Consider the following 15,434-nt stretch of genomic DNA (forward strand, 5'->3'; position numbering starts at 1 on the left):
CACTCATTACAACAATGCGGTAATTACTAGAGGTCCTTTCCTCCAATTAGCTCTGCACTGTATTTTACAATTCTGTTTAATTTTAGCCTCGTTAAAAATACAATAATTTTGACTTAATCAGGGGTTAATTTGTCTTTAATTTGAATTCAGTGAGCTCATAGTTTAGTATAAACCTCTGAACACATTATGCTTCCTTATGTCCTATCAAGAAACATATTAAAATTCATGAAGCACGTCAATTAAAATAGGACTTAAGGCATCTTTGTAGAAACAAAAATGTAAGTGGAATAAATTTAGGGTTTGTGCTGTTGTAATTCACAGTGAGAGCAGCCATTGCACCATGCTCATAATCATCTTACCTTTTGTGATACTAAATGTATTAACCTATATTTTACACTGCACTTTTCAATGTTAAATTACAAGGTGTTTAATATTGAACTCTGCCAAGGAGGTTATGTTTATTTGGGAATTAGCTGATTACTCAAAAAATATGGAACTGATTTTAATGCAATTTTGTGCAGGGGTGGGACATGGCCCAAGGAAGGAGACATTTCTTTTCAGTGTTTCCCAAAGAATTTATTCAATCCATGGCATGGTATAGCGGGGGTTCACATGTACATGCTCAAAGGTCGTGCAACAGATTCAGAGTTACGTGTACAGACTAAAGAGTGAAATACAAGTTCTCGCATGACAGAGACAACTGCATTCCAGGTCTGACTGGTCTGCTTGGACAGTAAAAACATGAAGAACTTTGGTTAGTATGAGACTGTAGCAGGACAAAGTATAATAAGGTGCAAATTAGGTATGTGCTCCGAGTACCGTTCCAGTTGAGAGGTTAAACACTGCGGAAACGATAAAGATAAGCATCTGTCCTAAGAGAAAATTATGCCAATAGAATACATATCTTCTCATAACGATGTTTTCTGGAGATTAAAAGATAATAACAGAATGCCCCTTTCAAAGCTCTGTCTCATTTAGTTTTCTCTTAGAACTTTATGTGGATATCAGACGAGCCATAGACGTTTTGAGAGCACTTTAATCATCAGAGAAACACAACAGTGAGATCACCGAGCAGAAACCTTTTGTACACGTTTACCTTTTACATGAGCATGAAAGCTTTTTCACACCGTGCAGGAATATATAGGGGATGATGCAGGTGTAGGAGGCTGCGATGTAGCTGGCCACCTCCACCACTATTGATGAGGTGTGGATATTGTTGGTGATGCGCAGGAGCAGATGAGTCAGCCAGCACACCAGGAACACGCTGGCAACCGCCACCACGCTCTTGGCTGCCCTCACCTGAGTGCCTGAGCTCGTTGCGGGCTTAGCCGGCTGTTTAGGCCTGGGAAGATTTGGTGGAGCTCCAGCTTTACTCTCAGGGATTGTCTCCCTGTTGACGGGAGCGCTGTGACCAGACGGTGCTCCATTTGTACAGGAAGAGGCAGGGACGCCTGTGTAAATGTTTACTGATGCAGAATCTTTGAGATTCTTTGAGGTTCCTGGTCCAGAGTCAGCGATGGCACATCTCTCCTCAGTTCTGGTTTCGCTACTCCTTTTTTCATCTTTGGTGGCCTCAGAGTTATGACCCTGTATGCGTCGCCGGTTTTGAAGCAGAGTGATGACAATTTGGATGCTGGCAAATACGATCCCGGCCAAGGGGAGAGCATTAGCCAGGGTCAAATAAAAGATCTCGTAGGTTTGCTGGGCAAGTGCGTTAGGGAAGACGTCTATACAGTCTTCGTGACTCCCGTTTGTTCCCTCAACTGTGACAAAGAAAAAATGTGGGATGGCGAAGACCACGGCCACCGTCCAGCTCCCGGCCAGCAGACTTCCCACCAGACACAGGCTGTCCAGCTGCACCGGCGCTCCTCCACGTTTCAGGGAGCCGACCAGCTTCTGGTACCAGAAAGTGCTGATGAAGAAGGTCGTGTAGATGCTGCTGGTCTCGGAGAGGTCGGCACTAAAACGGAACACGCTGCAGAAGGTTTCCCCGAGGAACCACCGGCCGGCAAAATCTGCGATGGTGTCGGGCAGGTCCACCAGGTAGTTGGTGATGAGGTTGGACACGGCCAGGTTGATGAAAAGGACCTCGTTGGTGCGGATGCTGGATTTCTGCCTGGGCAGGGAGCGTATAGCCAGCCAGTTGTTTCCCAGGATCCCTGCGAGAAACATGAAAGCTCTGATGATGGACTCGATCAACTCTTCTGCATCCATGATTTCAACGGTTTTCCCCAGCTCGCAATGTGGGATGCTTTGGTCCTCTGACATTTATAGAGGAGGGTAAGAAGAGGCCCAACCCTAGTTGCAGTCAATGTCATTTTCTTTTCCCATGCAGCCTCAATTACGTGATCCCACTGAGATGGAGGTGGTTTCTTCTTATCACAGCCCAACAGCTGCACAAAGTGAGTCTTCATTCATTCTTATATTTTACATCTCGGCTGCAACGCAAACGTGATTGTCTTTCAAATATCAGTTTTGTGGAAACTGGCATGTATCTGATGTCAGCAGACGTTTTGGCACTTCTTTCTAGTTTGGCATTTGCTAGCCAATCAGCAGTTTGATTTTAAAAGTAATTGATAAATGGATTCTGACCCAGATGCTCTGCAAACCTCATGTAGTTGGTAAGTGGGCTAATAAACCGTTGGTTTTCCTGATGAAGCAAAAGTGCATTAAAAAAGATAATGCAAGTGTGATGCTGCAGAGGAATTTTTCCACAACCTGGCAACCTAAGCTGTTCTTATTAATATAACTGCTATAAATTATTTGACTCATGAACCACTGATATAGGAAGGAGAGACTGGGCACAGCTACAATAGGGGACAGTTGGAGCCACATTAGAACAAACCACAAAATATTTCCAGCAAAATTAGTTTTTAAAAGTTGCAGTTTTATACAATAAATACTACAATTAAAGTTTAGTATGCTGCGTATCCTTCCATTCTTCCTGTCTCACACTGAAAGACAGATTGAATAGCATCTGTAGCATCTGCCATTGACTGAAGGTAGTTTAAGGTACAAGCGAACAAAACTCAACCAATATTTGATATCTATTAATAAATGAATAATAATATGATATCATAGTAAAACCAGACACATTTTGAGATTATTGTGCTTATTGAGACAAAGTTAAATAGGGAAATCTGTGCAGCCAGCGCTCGTCCAAATAGTCTTTGGGAAACTCAGTGAAATAAAAAACCAAACCTCTCCCCTACTTAACTGGTGCAAAACATGTTGCCTGATTGAAAAATACACTTTGTGGAAACAGCTCATAAAGGCAGATGATACAGATCATTTATTTGATGATCAGATTCTGCACATTATTGGTCACCTCTTTCTAACATGCATCAATAATGGAGGTGGACCAAACCTTGTTAATCAATATAATTGAATGTAAAGAAGAATAGCATGTGTTTTCTGAGCAGCAGGATCTCAGTCAGTCAGTCAGTGGAGGTCTGTACTGTTGCCTCGCGTCATTCATGAGTCAAAGCTCCACCTTTGGGATAAACCAGAGGCGGCATCTGTGCGCTGCAGCCAGCCGGGACTCACAGGACGAGCTGCGGGACTGCGCGCACACAGCTCCGGGCTTTCTTTGGTTTGAATCCTTCCCTCCTCCACATGACTATGATTTTTTCCTCTCCCGGCTCTTTGTGCTCTCTCTCGGCAACACTTCCCCGGCGTGTGTGCGGTCGCCCTCGTTAGAATGAGCCGCTGCTGCTGCTGGTGCCGCTGGTGGTGAGAGTGTGGAGGAAGAGGAGAGGTCAGGATGCCCGCCGGCGCCGCAGCAGCCGCCGCCGCCGACTCGCTGAAGCCCAGCGCCTTCATCCCGGTGTGCACGGCCGCCTGCCTCCTGGTCGGCTCCACCTCCCTGTTCTTCGTCTTCACGTAAGTACCGAGAAACGGAAAAGTTGGTGTCGTTGCACTGTTGCATGTTGTGGAATCCATAACCACCCATCAGATTCATGCAGACTCCCCATCACTCTCCCTGCATCGGGCACATCCATGCAGATACAGGCTGTGTTCGGATTTGTTGCATTTTCAGACTGAAACTTGTCTTTTGCATCATCTCCTCTGAATTCTACAACATCCCAAAGTTTGATTCTCATTTAGATTTTTTTTTACTTCGCCTCCATTGATCAATTTCAAGAAGTTGCACGTAAAACCAGCCTTAAAGGGATAGTTCACCCAAAATTGAAAACTCATCTACTCACCACTATACCGATGGAGGGGTGGGTGAAGTGTTTGAGTCCGGAAAACACTTTAGGAGTTTCAGGGTTAAACAGTGTTGCAGCCAAATCCAATACAATAGAAGTAACTGGGGACCACATATTAAAACTTAAAAAAAACCTGAAATGCCTCTATTGTGCTCCTGTGGTGTCACTCATGTGTTTGTAAGCCCTGGCGTTCAAATTTGACTCATATTATCATGTTTTAGCCTTAATGTCCTGCTGTTGTCCTCTGGAGCCACGTCCACGATCACATTTAGGTTAAAAACATGGTGTAAATGACCTTGTTTTGTGGGAATTTTCATTTTCAGGTGAACTATCCCTTTAAAACCTTTGGGCACCATCTCTTCTTCCTCCTCACCCACTGAAGGACCCACCACTACTTACATCTGACCTGGTTGTGCCGTGCATGGGCTGGTCCCAGTGCACCCTGAGGACTGGCACACAGTCCCGGGGATAATCGGCATGTATGAGCACATCATATTGACCTACATGTGTCACAAATTTAGCTGCAGGAAATCAAATACACAATCTAAAAAAGGTTTTTAAACTAGTTGCGAGATCGGATTAAAATTGAGGTTGCGATGGGACGTTCTGGTGAAAGTTTCTCCTTATTTTGAGCCTTTCTTTGGAGAAATAAGTAAATACAACTTCCTCTAATGCCACAGAATCCGATTTAAACGTTTTTCTGATTGATATATATATATAGTATTTTAAAGCCTTTACTTAAGAGCTAAAAGAGGGGGGGCGTCCAGTGTCAGATATTATAGCACCCTAATTTCTTCGTGGAAAACCCCTCAGATATCCACCGATTGAAGGCTCCCACCTCATCAGCTCTATTCCAGTCTGCTGACCCTTCACCCCGGCAGCCATATCTGTCCTAGTTTCTCCCCGTATCCTCCATCCGTGCACCGTTTGCACTGGAACCTGACACCAGATTGGGAGTATGGGATTAGGATCCTCTGGCTGATGCCATGTGATCCCCCATCTGCATGGGAAATTTACCATCAGCGGATATTTAACGTAACCTCCTCGGAGTGACTTTCACAGTGACGCACACATTGATTTAATAGTGTTAGACGCTGGTGTTGAGTTCATATATCTCAGATTATCATGGGATTAAAGTTACTATGTTAACATGTTTAATGTCTGGATGTGCTCGTGGGAATCTGATATATGAGTATATGCAGTTATATTGCTTCTTTAATTATACATATATTCAATATTGTAGCTTTTTTAGATCACGATAAAAACCATTTGACAACTTGTCAGCTTTCTACTTGCTGCAGTCGTGAAAGGGTTTGGCAATCAGAAAAATTCCCACAGGCCGGAAAAAGGTTGACTAATCCCGATGAACTCCTCCTACACTCTGGAAGTTAAAATCAATGGCCTGCTGACGTGATGGATTGAGGAGAGATCACTTGATTGGTGCTGCAGTGCTAAACCAGCAAAATCAGGACGCTGCGGTTGATCGAGCTAACGATTGTGCATTTTATGGAATGAGGGTTGTTTGAATATGTCCGGCCTCATGGCTCCAAATGCACCTGGACCATTGGTTCCTTAAACACGCCAATTTTGTTTAGAAGACCATTCATATCATCTTCAAGCAGGAAGTTGGAAATGTTTCCCTTCAGAGGAAAACTGGCAGAATCTCTGTGTCTTGCTGGCCCCCTGTGGATAAAACCGTTTTCTGATACGAGTAATAATTTGTTTGATATCCTGCCTCTCTGCCAAGCCTGCAGCTGGAGCGACTCCCCTCCCTCTGAGCATCGGCAAGAGATGGACAGGTGCCACGCTCGGCCGTGTTCGGTCCCGCCTCGGTAACACTGAGTCAAAAGGACACCACTTGTCATCTGCCATAACATCACCCTCGCCTCCGCCCCGCTTACTGTGAATCACCGGGAACATGCAGTAGTTTGTGAACGCCAGCCAATTAGGGCCCTGCATGCTCTTGTGCATGCTGCCATGTTGATATTAATGCTCCAAAAAGTGCACGTCTTCATTTTTTTGTGTTATTTTTATATTCATGAACACTTTGATCCTTCATTTTTAACAAAGCCTCCTCTGCAGATTAAGTAAACCCGGATTCTAAACCCTGCAGCCACGTTTTATATTTAAAGTCTGAGCTTCTTTCATCTGGTAATGCAGTCATCAGTATTTGTGCATGTGGGCCCGAGTGTAGGCATTAGCAGTGCGAGCGCACACGTTTCCATTCCTGTTTCTGCTGCAGGTTGGGGAGAGTCGAACAATGACCTTTAGAGCGGCTGAGGCTCTTTTGTCTTCCGCTGCCTGATAAAATTCATCAGTTACCGGCTTCCTGCTTTTGTTCTTCCGACCGTGAACTGTTGTTTGGGCTAGTGCTTAGGATTTTCGTGCATTGTTAAACTCATACGCCCACGGACTTCCGAGCGACCAAGAAATAGGTCCCTTGCTAATTAAGTTTTACTCAGAGAATCTTGCTGTTCTATTTAAGACACTCTGTGTTAGGAGAAATGAAACATTTTTGAAATATCGAGATATTTACTGGAAATAAAATATGCTCTCTTATGCTTAAATTCACCAGATTCTTAAATGGATCTGCAGCCAAACACCCTCATAAATATCAGTTCCCTAAACATGCTGGAGTCCAAATCTATTCATATATTGAAATTTTATAATATCTTATATGTACACATACTGTACATTCCTCAAATTAAATTAACTGGTTCGAAGATTAAACTGCTTGTCTTGCATGCATTGAAACAGAATGTCCAGTTGAAGTCTAATCAAATCAATTGATTTTCAAACAATGTTAGGTTGCCACACCCGTGTTGTTTTTGCTGATACTTCGGACGAATCAAGCTGAAGCTGCTGAAGCGTTGAGCACATGTGGAGATTTATTGTTCAGCCAGTGGCTACTCACTCACCACCAGTATTTTGTTTGCCGATGTTGTGTCTAGAAATCTGACACATCACATGACATAGATGTCACTTATGTAACGGTGACAATATTTCACGCGCACACAGAAACTGGAGCCCTGGCTTCCAGCCAGTAGTGAACTTGCTGCTTGAGCGACTGTGCGTTGTGTCTGCTGTGCCACTGACCCACTGTGGGGATGCAGAGTGCAGATTGGAGAGAGAGCAGCTTACTGTTGTGTGTGATTTAATACAGCTCTGCTCGGCCTGTTTCATTAGGTGGAAGCTTGTCCTGCCACGCCGCAGCGTAATGAACTGTCTCTGCCTCTTCCAGATGGTCTCAGACCAGACCAGTGATGGTGACTCCCAATGCATCTCTCCATCTGTATCCATCTATGTATCCATCTATGTATCCATCTATGTATCCACCTATGTATCCACCTATCTATCCCTCTATCTATCTATCCCTCTATCTATCTATCCATCCATCTTTATCCATCTATCTATCACGTATCTTCTTTGTATCCATCTATCCATCTACATGTCCACCTATCTTTCCACTTGTATATCTATCGTTCTATCTATTTGTCTGTTCATATCGCTCTATCTTTCTATCTCTTTCTGTATCTCTATCATCCACCCAATAATTTTGCAGTAAATTAGGTTTATTGATGAAAATCACATTATTTCTCTCCCTCCACTGTCGTGTGATTTTCTTCTATGTCTAAATATAATGAGAGAAGTATTTTTAACTGACCACCTCCAGTAGTTGAATGTAACTGATCAGCTGTGATGGTTTAAGCACATGTCAAACACAAGTATATTTAGTGAGAAGAACGTGGCCACAAATCCTGAATAGGAGCCCTCAGGGGAGAGGGGTGGGGGGTGGGGGGGGAATCATGTTATGCTCCTTAATCTTTTTTGTCACACATTCACAGCTTCTTAAAGGTTCTTATAATTTCATTGTTCTGAAGTTGTGGAAAAAAATTCTCGTCCTATTTCCAATCTTCTCCTCATCTTCCGAACAGAGGGAGGCGTCGTCTGTTTTGCGAGGGGAGTGTTCAGCAGTTGTAGATGACCAGCGGTGAATCGATTGGATTTATCTCAGAATAAAACAGTGGTGTGCTGGGTTGCAGCGCCCGGCGAGCCTTGACTGCACGCTCTGTGTGCTTAGCATCTAATGTGAGGAATCCACAATGCCAGCGGACGGGGCAGAAATGGTCTGTAATCCAGAGTTTATAATCCAGGGATTACTGGGTTTGCAGCTGGCATGGCATCAGCAGGCGTTCCTCTCGGGAGTGGGGTGGTGGCACCCCTCCCCCCCACGGCCTGAAATCACCCAGAGGGGTTTTGGAGATTGGAGCTGAACTGGGATGAAGTGCAAAACGGAGGCGGAGGAGTCTTGATTTCGTTTTGATCAAACTTTGTGTCTAATCACTTTTATGTGTCTTCATGGTTTCGAGGTTCGAGGTTTCATCTGCATTTAAAGCCCCTGACACACAGAACATGTGATATTTTATTATCTGTCTCTACCTATATCTAATAATAACACATCTTTAACATTTGATCACTCACGTAGGAACATTCCCATACAGTATATGTAGGTTAAACATGTGATGTTCAATCAAACACTGTTAATATAATCCAGTGAATCTTTTCCTCTCTGACTGCCACTGTAACCTGATTACACTGCCCCTCCCTCTAATCTCACGCAGGAGAGATATAATCATACTCCCATTCAGTATAATTCAGCACACACACACACACACACACACACACACACACACGGAAGACTGGAGCAGATAAGTGATGGTTCTCTAAGATTTTAGGGCACACAGACATTTTAACTGCTTCAAATCCTGACAGGACACAAAGATCAATAATCTTAAAAAAAAGTTTACATTAATAATTTTCTTTAGCTGGACAACTTCATTGTGGCAATTTATTATAGTAATGCTCAAACTTTATTCAAGCTGATTATTTTTTTATTTGTGCATGAATCGACTTTTCTGTGCCAACTTAATCCGATAAATTGTTCCGGTTGATACTGTGCAGCTATTATTCTATTATGTATACAGTAAATCCTGCTAAAATAAGTGACGTCGGCTGATAAATGACAAGGAATTTTATAAGAGAAACACAAAACAAGGTCTGAGATAATTTAGAAACTGTGTCACCAACACACACAGGAATTTACCCACCAGAGAGTAGGGACATGGAAACATGGAAAATGTCCCAGTCACAATTCTTCAAAAACACTAGAATGCACAATACAGTTAATGTTCTGTGCTTTTGTGAATGATGAATACAAATATCTTTTACAGTATATTCAAACTATGAATATGATCAATCTTTAAAAGGCTTTTTATTTGTCATAGCACAACAATAAAATTAAGTTATGGTGTGACCACTGGACAAAATAATGAGATTATGTATGTATAAATATGAAGTTAAAAATCAATCAACGCAATCCAATATTATTTTTATTTTCTTTATATAGTGTTTAAAACAATGCTCCGACACATTACACAGGATAAAAAACAGAATGCAAATAACTAAACTTATAAAATACACATAATAATCATCATCAACATCTCAAGTCATTGTTAATTGTCATTGCCTCGGAACATGTGAAGGACTTTTTTGTTTACAGATTTCTGACCGAATTCTTAATCGATAAAATATTAAACAGTTTGAAAATACTCGGCCTTCAGGTGTCCTGACCGGCTTCACTGTGTAACAGACAAACTGAGTGTCTTGCTGCTGCTGCAGAAACGTTCAGCCAGGAGAGACCAGTCGAATAATCCCTTGTTGTGGGCACTGGTGAACACACACTAATACATGCTTATCTCTCACTGTAAACAATTGCTTCTGGGATTCACTGCTCCCATCAGAACAAATGGGATGTAGATTATCCCTTAAAATCTTTGTTGTGGCACTGATTTGTGTTAACATTAACCTCTAAGGGAAGGATACTTGGCTCAGAGACGCCGTCGAACCTTCGATTTACATCATGAACTCTGCTTCTTATGTTTTCATTCTTCTGTGTGTATGTGTGTGTTTAGATGCCCGTGGTTGGCTGTAGCCGTCTGCCCTGCTGTGCCGCCATGCTGCGCCATCATCTTCCTTTTTGTGCTGGCCAACTTCACCATGGCAACCTTCATGGATGCTGGTGTCCTCCCAATGGGTCAGTAACCAACACGACAGTGTGCTCACAGTGGGAGAAATAACTACACATGACAAATAAAAAGAGGAAGGATGTTTAACTTGACATCTTCACACACTGTTTGACAGCTAACGAGGACGAGGACAAAGACGACGAGTTCCGCGCTCCGCTGTACAAGAACGTGGATGTGAGGGGCGTCCAGGTGCGGATGAAGTGGTGTGCTTCGTGCCATTTCTACAGACCTCCGCGCTGCTCGCACTGCAGCGTCTGCGACCATTGTGTGGAGGTGAGTGCACGGAGAGATTTAAAGAAGCGAGGGGAAGGGACATGAGTTTTTATTAAGTCACCCTGGGATGCAGGGGGAGGGTGGAGACAAACATGGGGGGATTTAAATGAGAGAAACGAGTGGTGACGGTGATAAAATACGAGGCATGGGTGGAAAGATCAGGGAGAAATGTGGTTGAGTGTGCATGTGTGAGAGTGGCAGTGTGTGTGTGTGTGTGTGTGTGTGTCTTTGTGTGTGTGGGGGGGGAGTCAATAAAGAGGGATTTCTGCAGTGAATGATGGACAGAGTGTGATGGAGGGGGAGAGAGTTCTCATTAATCAGGTTAATCCTTCTTTCCGATCCTTTGTAGTCTCCGTGGAAATGCAATTTGAAAATCAGCTCAGACAACCTCTGTTAAACGAAATATATTTAGCAGCACAGAGAATATTCTGCCGAGTTCCTGAGCCAGAGATGAATCTAAGCAGCAAAAATATTTCTTTTATGAGTGAGTTATGTTTTATCTCCGGCTCTGGCTAATTTCATTTTTCTTCTTTTGCCCCCCCCCCCCCCCCCCCCCCCCCCCCCCCCAATCTCCTCCCAGGACTTTGATCATCACTGTCCCTGGGTGAACAACTGCATCGGGAGACGCAACTACCGCTACTTCTTCCTGTTTCTGTTGTCGCTGACAGTTCACATGATCTGTGTCTTCACCTTTGGCCTCATATATGTCCTGCAACACATGGAGGAGTTATGGAAGCTGCACTGCACTGTCACGTATCCTTACTCACAGTGTGTGCCAGTGTGTATGTGTGCCAGTGTGTATATGCCAGTGTGTGTGTGTGTGTGTGTGTGTGTGTGTGTGTGTGTGTGTTTCCATATGTAAAAGCTGAACAATAAGGAGCCGTTTTCCTGACCTGTATCTCCAGTTTGGTCGTGATCAGTATTTCAGGGCTGTTTCTGATCCCGGTCCTGGGTCTCACTGGATTCCACTTGTACCTGGTGTCGAGAGGACGCACCACAAATGAACAAGTCAGTTTTTTAAGGTTAAATTATATCAATAAAGTCAATATTTTGGACTTTATAATATACTATATGCTTATTCTGATGTATTTAGTTATTCTAAAATAAGATATAAGAATATAAAATATCTCGAAAGTACATTTTCATGCACGTTAAATACACGGGTACATTTTTACCTCTTGATGATCCTGCAGGTAACTGGGAAGTTTCAGGGTGGAGTAAATCCCTTTACTCGAGGTTGCTGTAACAACCTGGAGTATCTGGTCTGCAGTCCCATCTCTCCAAAGTGAGGGGCATATTTTTTATTCTAAATGATCTTCGGCATTCTATGAAACCATGAGGAACATTGTCTGACTCTTTGCTGTCTCCTTCCGTCCCGTGACACCAGGTACACAGCACGGCCTCTCATGAAAACAGCCGTCCATGTTCAGCCCCCATTCCTGAGGCCGGGAGTCAACAGGCAGATGCCAGTGAAAGTCAGGGACAATGGGATAAAGAGTCAGGGTCTCCACAATAAAGTATGCATTATAATGACAATTCATATTTTCTCAAATGTCAATTTTGTAACATGTTTGATGAAATCTCTCCTGATCCTCTGTTGTTTGTGTCCCGTCAGAAAACCTCAGGAGAAGCTGTCGAGTTGTCCGACATCAAGCACCAACCATCAGGTCCACCACCACTGCCCCCGAAACCAGACCACGGCCTGCTGAAGAGCCATCTAGCTGCCATGGACGGTACAGTAGAAGGATCAATTTACCCTGTGATAATCAGACATAATACAGCAGCAACATTTTCATATTACACACATGTATAAGATGATCAGAACACTGAGGTCTGTGTGTGTCTTCAGAGTGAATTAAAAGATCAATCTGGTTTGATTCTGTATTTTTCTTATTGTCAAATTGATTCTACAAACGTGTGTTGTCTTTTTTTATTATCTGTCTTTGTATTAAACAGCGTTCCCATAATATCCAATTAATCTGTCTTACAGTTACTAAGTTAAGAGTTGTAATAATCAGTATAGTAAAATAGGATATTGATCCTACGTCTGTGTTCACACTTGTTTTGATAATGTCTGTGAATATGGATCGACATCTTTGTGGCAAATACTTGTTCATCTAAACATTTGTTTTATGTAAATTATTTATTATGAACAGTTTATTTTTATGTTTTGTTATTAGTTTCCAGGATATGACTTGTGTACAATATTTTTCCTCAAAGTACAATAGTTCTAAGCTTCTGGTACTTTCCAACGCTGACCCTGTAGTTTACTCTGCTTTTGCCTGTGACTGATATAATACCTCTGAACCCTGCTGTTTGAAAAAGTTACATAAGTAAAGTTTTTGTAATATTAACTATATGAGTGATGGATGTTTTCAAAGATTTTAAGATTCTGTCAGATCCAATGAGATTGGAGCAGAGTCACTAGATTTGTAGACAAAGAGAACATTTGGACTACTGCCAGACTTTTTTATTTCTTCTTTATTGTGTCATTGCTGGATTGTATTTGTGGATTTTGTTTTTGTTTGCTTATTATTAATCCCAAGGTGACTTCTTTTGCAGAGATGGGACATCACACCAAAACCATCATTCCTGTATCCATTCCAACTGTTCCACAGCTCCGCCCAGTCCTGGAGGCCATATCCAGAGGATCATCTCCCATTCCCCCAGAGCAGGTGCTTTTCAGTCTTATTTCAATTTGTCCGATTGTAGGATTCTTATTATACAGTTCCTCAGTTGTGATCCATATCTGACACACATTGTTGTCTGGTTCTTATTGTGTTATTTAGTTGCTGAAGACATCAGAGCAGCAGGTGAACAACAGAAGTCCTGACCTCCGCTCTGCGTCCAAAGAAAGTCCAAGGGGCAGCCACAGGGTGGGCCTGCCTGTCCAGCCTCCCCTCCACACCAGCACCGGCTCCAGCTCGCTGCAGCTCAGCTCTCTGACACTCAACTCCCGCTCTCTCACCCTCAAACACAGCCACCGCCACGGTGGCAAATCCGTGCTACCTGACGGTCTGGGATGCAATCCTCCACTGGGCATCATCTCCTCCTCCAGCCTGCTGACCGGCCACAGCAGCAGCAGCAACAGCAGCCTCTCCTATGATAACGTCATTAGCCCTGCAGACCCTCAGTTCCTGGCTCAGAGAGGGGCCCCTCCAGTCGGCTACCACGCTCACTTCATGACACTGGGCGCAGACGGGACTGTGGTGCAGCGGCATTCTCCTCACGCCTACAGCCCTGTGTTTATGGGCGTCAACAGACAGTCTCCTCAACCTCGAGACCCCTCACCTTCTTTGCAGGGTTTCGCCTCAAGGGACGCCTCGCCCTCCTTCCAAGGTTTCATACAGAGAGACCCCTCCCCTGCTTTTCAAGGGCTGATGCCGAGAGACCTTTTATCCCAAAGCATAGCATCAAGAGACGTCCCCCCTCCAGGTCTGGCCATGCGGGATTTGACCTCTCACAGTCTTCGAGACAGCCTCCGTGATCTGGGTCCTCAGGGTTTGACACCTCAGAAGTCGGCTGCTGCGCGCTACGACAGCCTCTCAAAAACCATCATGGCGTCTATCCACGAGAGGCGGGAGATGGAGGAGAGGGAGAGGATGCTGCGTCTCCAGGCCCGATCTCAGGCGCTCTACGGCCCGGACATGGGGATCTATGACATCCCCAGCAGGCGGAGTCTGCCACCGGACAGCATCCGACCTCCAGGCTCCCGGGGACCGACCCCTCCCGCTTACGGCTCCAGGGAGTTTCTGATGAGCACGGGCATTCTTGGTTACGGCATGAGGACCTCACCCCTCTCCAGCTCCTCCACCTCGTCTCTAACTCGAGGCCCGAAAACCTCAAGCTCTCCCCTGCAGAGCAGCAGCAGCAGCAGCCTGCAGAGCAAAGGCAGATCGTCCTCTCCGGCCTACTGCCCCCCTGACAGACAGACGCAAGCCCTCCCCTCCTCGACAGCCACCCTACCCCGTTTACCCTCCTCCTCCACCCCCTCCTACGCATCGTATGGCACCGCAAAACGATCCTCACTCCCATACTCCTCGGAGGGGAAGGACTCGGTCACCCTGGGAGCCCTGAAATAAAAAAACAAGTCGTGAATGAATCATCTATGCAGTCTCAGTGTTCACAGCTCCAGAATACTTTGTAAATAAGAGGCCATGTGAGACGTTGCTGTGTGGGAGGGCGTGTGAGAAGCAAGTGCACGGTGAAGGATAAACTTAGACTTGTAAGTTTGACCAAATGTGAAACATGGTGAATCTCAGGATAGTTGTGCCTCCTCTTACAAACAGAGCGAGCTCTATAAACTCGACCACAGCAGAAGAGCTGTGTGAAGAATACAGATGAACCTCTTCAGTTTGTATGTGTTTTGATATTACTTTTGTGAAATGATATAATACCACTTTATCTAATTTGTCTCCTCCCAAAAAAACCTTATTTATTAGACTTTTGTAGTTGTTTATATGAATAAACCTATTTTGTAATTTTCATACCTGTTTCTGTGTCTATTATTAACCAAAATTACTCATAAACAACTGGACGGATTCCCAGGAAACTTGGGAAGAAGCTATTATAATTTGAAGTGGATCCGGATCAGGTGGAGGATCTGAGAATCTTTTATTTCACTTTCTTTAACATTGCGAGATCGGTTGTTTTTCAACATTTACGTTGATTTCTCACGGAATAATTCATTGATCAGAGTGAAAATAATCAGGCATGTTTAGAGGACTGATACTTGTGAGTGTCATTTGGTGCAGATCCAAATAAAAATCTACTGATCTACTGAATTCGAATGTGGTTTTATGAGGGGACTGTCGTGCCCTGTGGATGAGTGCCCTTCTAGTTTTCTGGTGTAAGTGGCCGTCAA

At 44.0% G+C, this 15,434-nt stretch overlaps 2 protein-coding genes across 2 annotated transcripts; one reads left to right on the top strand and one right to left on the bottom strand.

The window, feature by feature from the left end:
* Positions 1 to 29: 29 nt before the first annotated feature.
* Positions 30 to 3,459, bottom strand: ora5 (olfactory receptor class A related 5). Its single transcript, XM_069513860.1, has one exon. The coding sequence runs from the start codon at positions 2,266 to 2,268 to the stop codon at positions 1,093 to 1,095; it is 1,176 nt and encodes a 391-aa protein (XP_069369961.1). The 5' UTR covers positions 2,269 to 3,459; the 3' UTR covers positions 30 to 1,092.
* An 80-nt stretch (positions 3,460 to 3,539) lies between these two features.
* On the top strand, positions 3,540 to 15,057 carry zdhhc8a (zinc finger DHHC-type palmitoyltransferase 8a). The gene is made up of 10 exons (XM_069513859.1): positions 3,540 to 3,882; positions 10,184 to 10,305; positions 10,413 to 10,570; positions 11,151 to 11,323; positions 11,476 to 11,578; positions 11,764 to 11,855; positions 11,958 to 12,087; positions 12,186 to 12,303; positions 13,133 to 13,245; positions 13,360 to 15,057. The coding sequence occupies exons 1-10, from the start codon at positions 3,764 to 3,766 to the stop codon at positions 14,650 to 14,652; spliced, it is 2,421 nt and encodes an 806-aa protein (XP_069369960.1). The 5' UTR covers positions 3,540 to 3,763; the 3' UTR covers positions 14,653 to 15,057.
* The last annotated feature ends 377 nt before the right edge of the window (positions 15,058 to 15,434 follow it).

This window comes from Paralichthys olivaceus, chromosome 18 (assembly GCF_024713975.1).
Source record: "Paralichthys olivaceus isolate ysfri-2021 chromosome 18, ASM2471397v2, whole genome shotgun sequence".
NCBI classification, from domain to species: Eukaryota; Metazoa; Chordata; class Actinopteri; order Pleuronectiformes; family Paralichthyidae; genus Paralichthys; species Paralichthys olivaceus.

Excerpts from the sequence above, each read along its gene's own strand:
- ora5 (XM_069513860.1), bottom strand. The coding sequence starts at position 2,268 with ATGTCAGAGGACCAAAGCATCCCACATTGCGAGCTGGGGAAAACCGTT.
- zdhhc8a (XM_069513859.1), top strand. The coding sequence starts at position 3,764 with ATGCCCGCCGGCGCCGCAGCAGCCGCCGCCGCCGACTCGCTGAAGCCC. Across the intron at positions 10,306-10,412 it reads TGCTGGTGTCCTCCCAATGG|CTAACGAGGACGAGGACAAA; the intron begins GTCAGTAACCAA and ends ACTGTTTGACAG. Across the intron at positions 11,324-11,475 it reads AAGCTGCACTGCACTGTCAC|TTTGGTCGTGATCAGTATTT; the intron begins GTATCCTTACTC and ends CTGTATCTCCAG.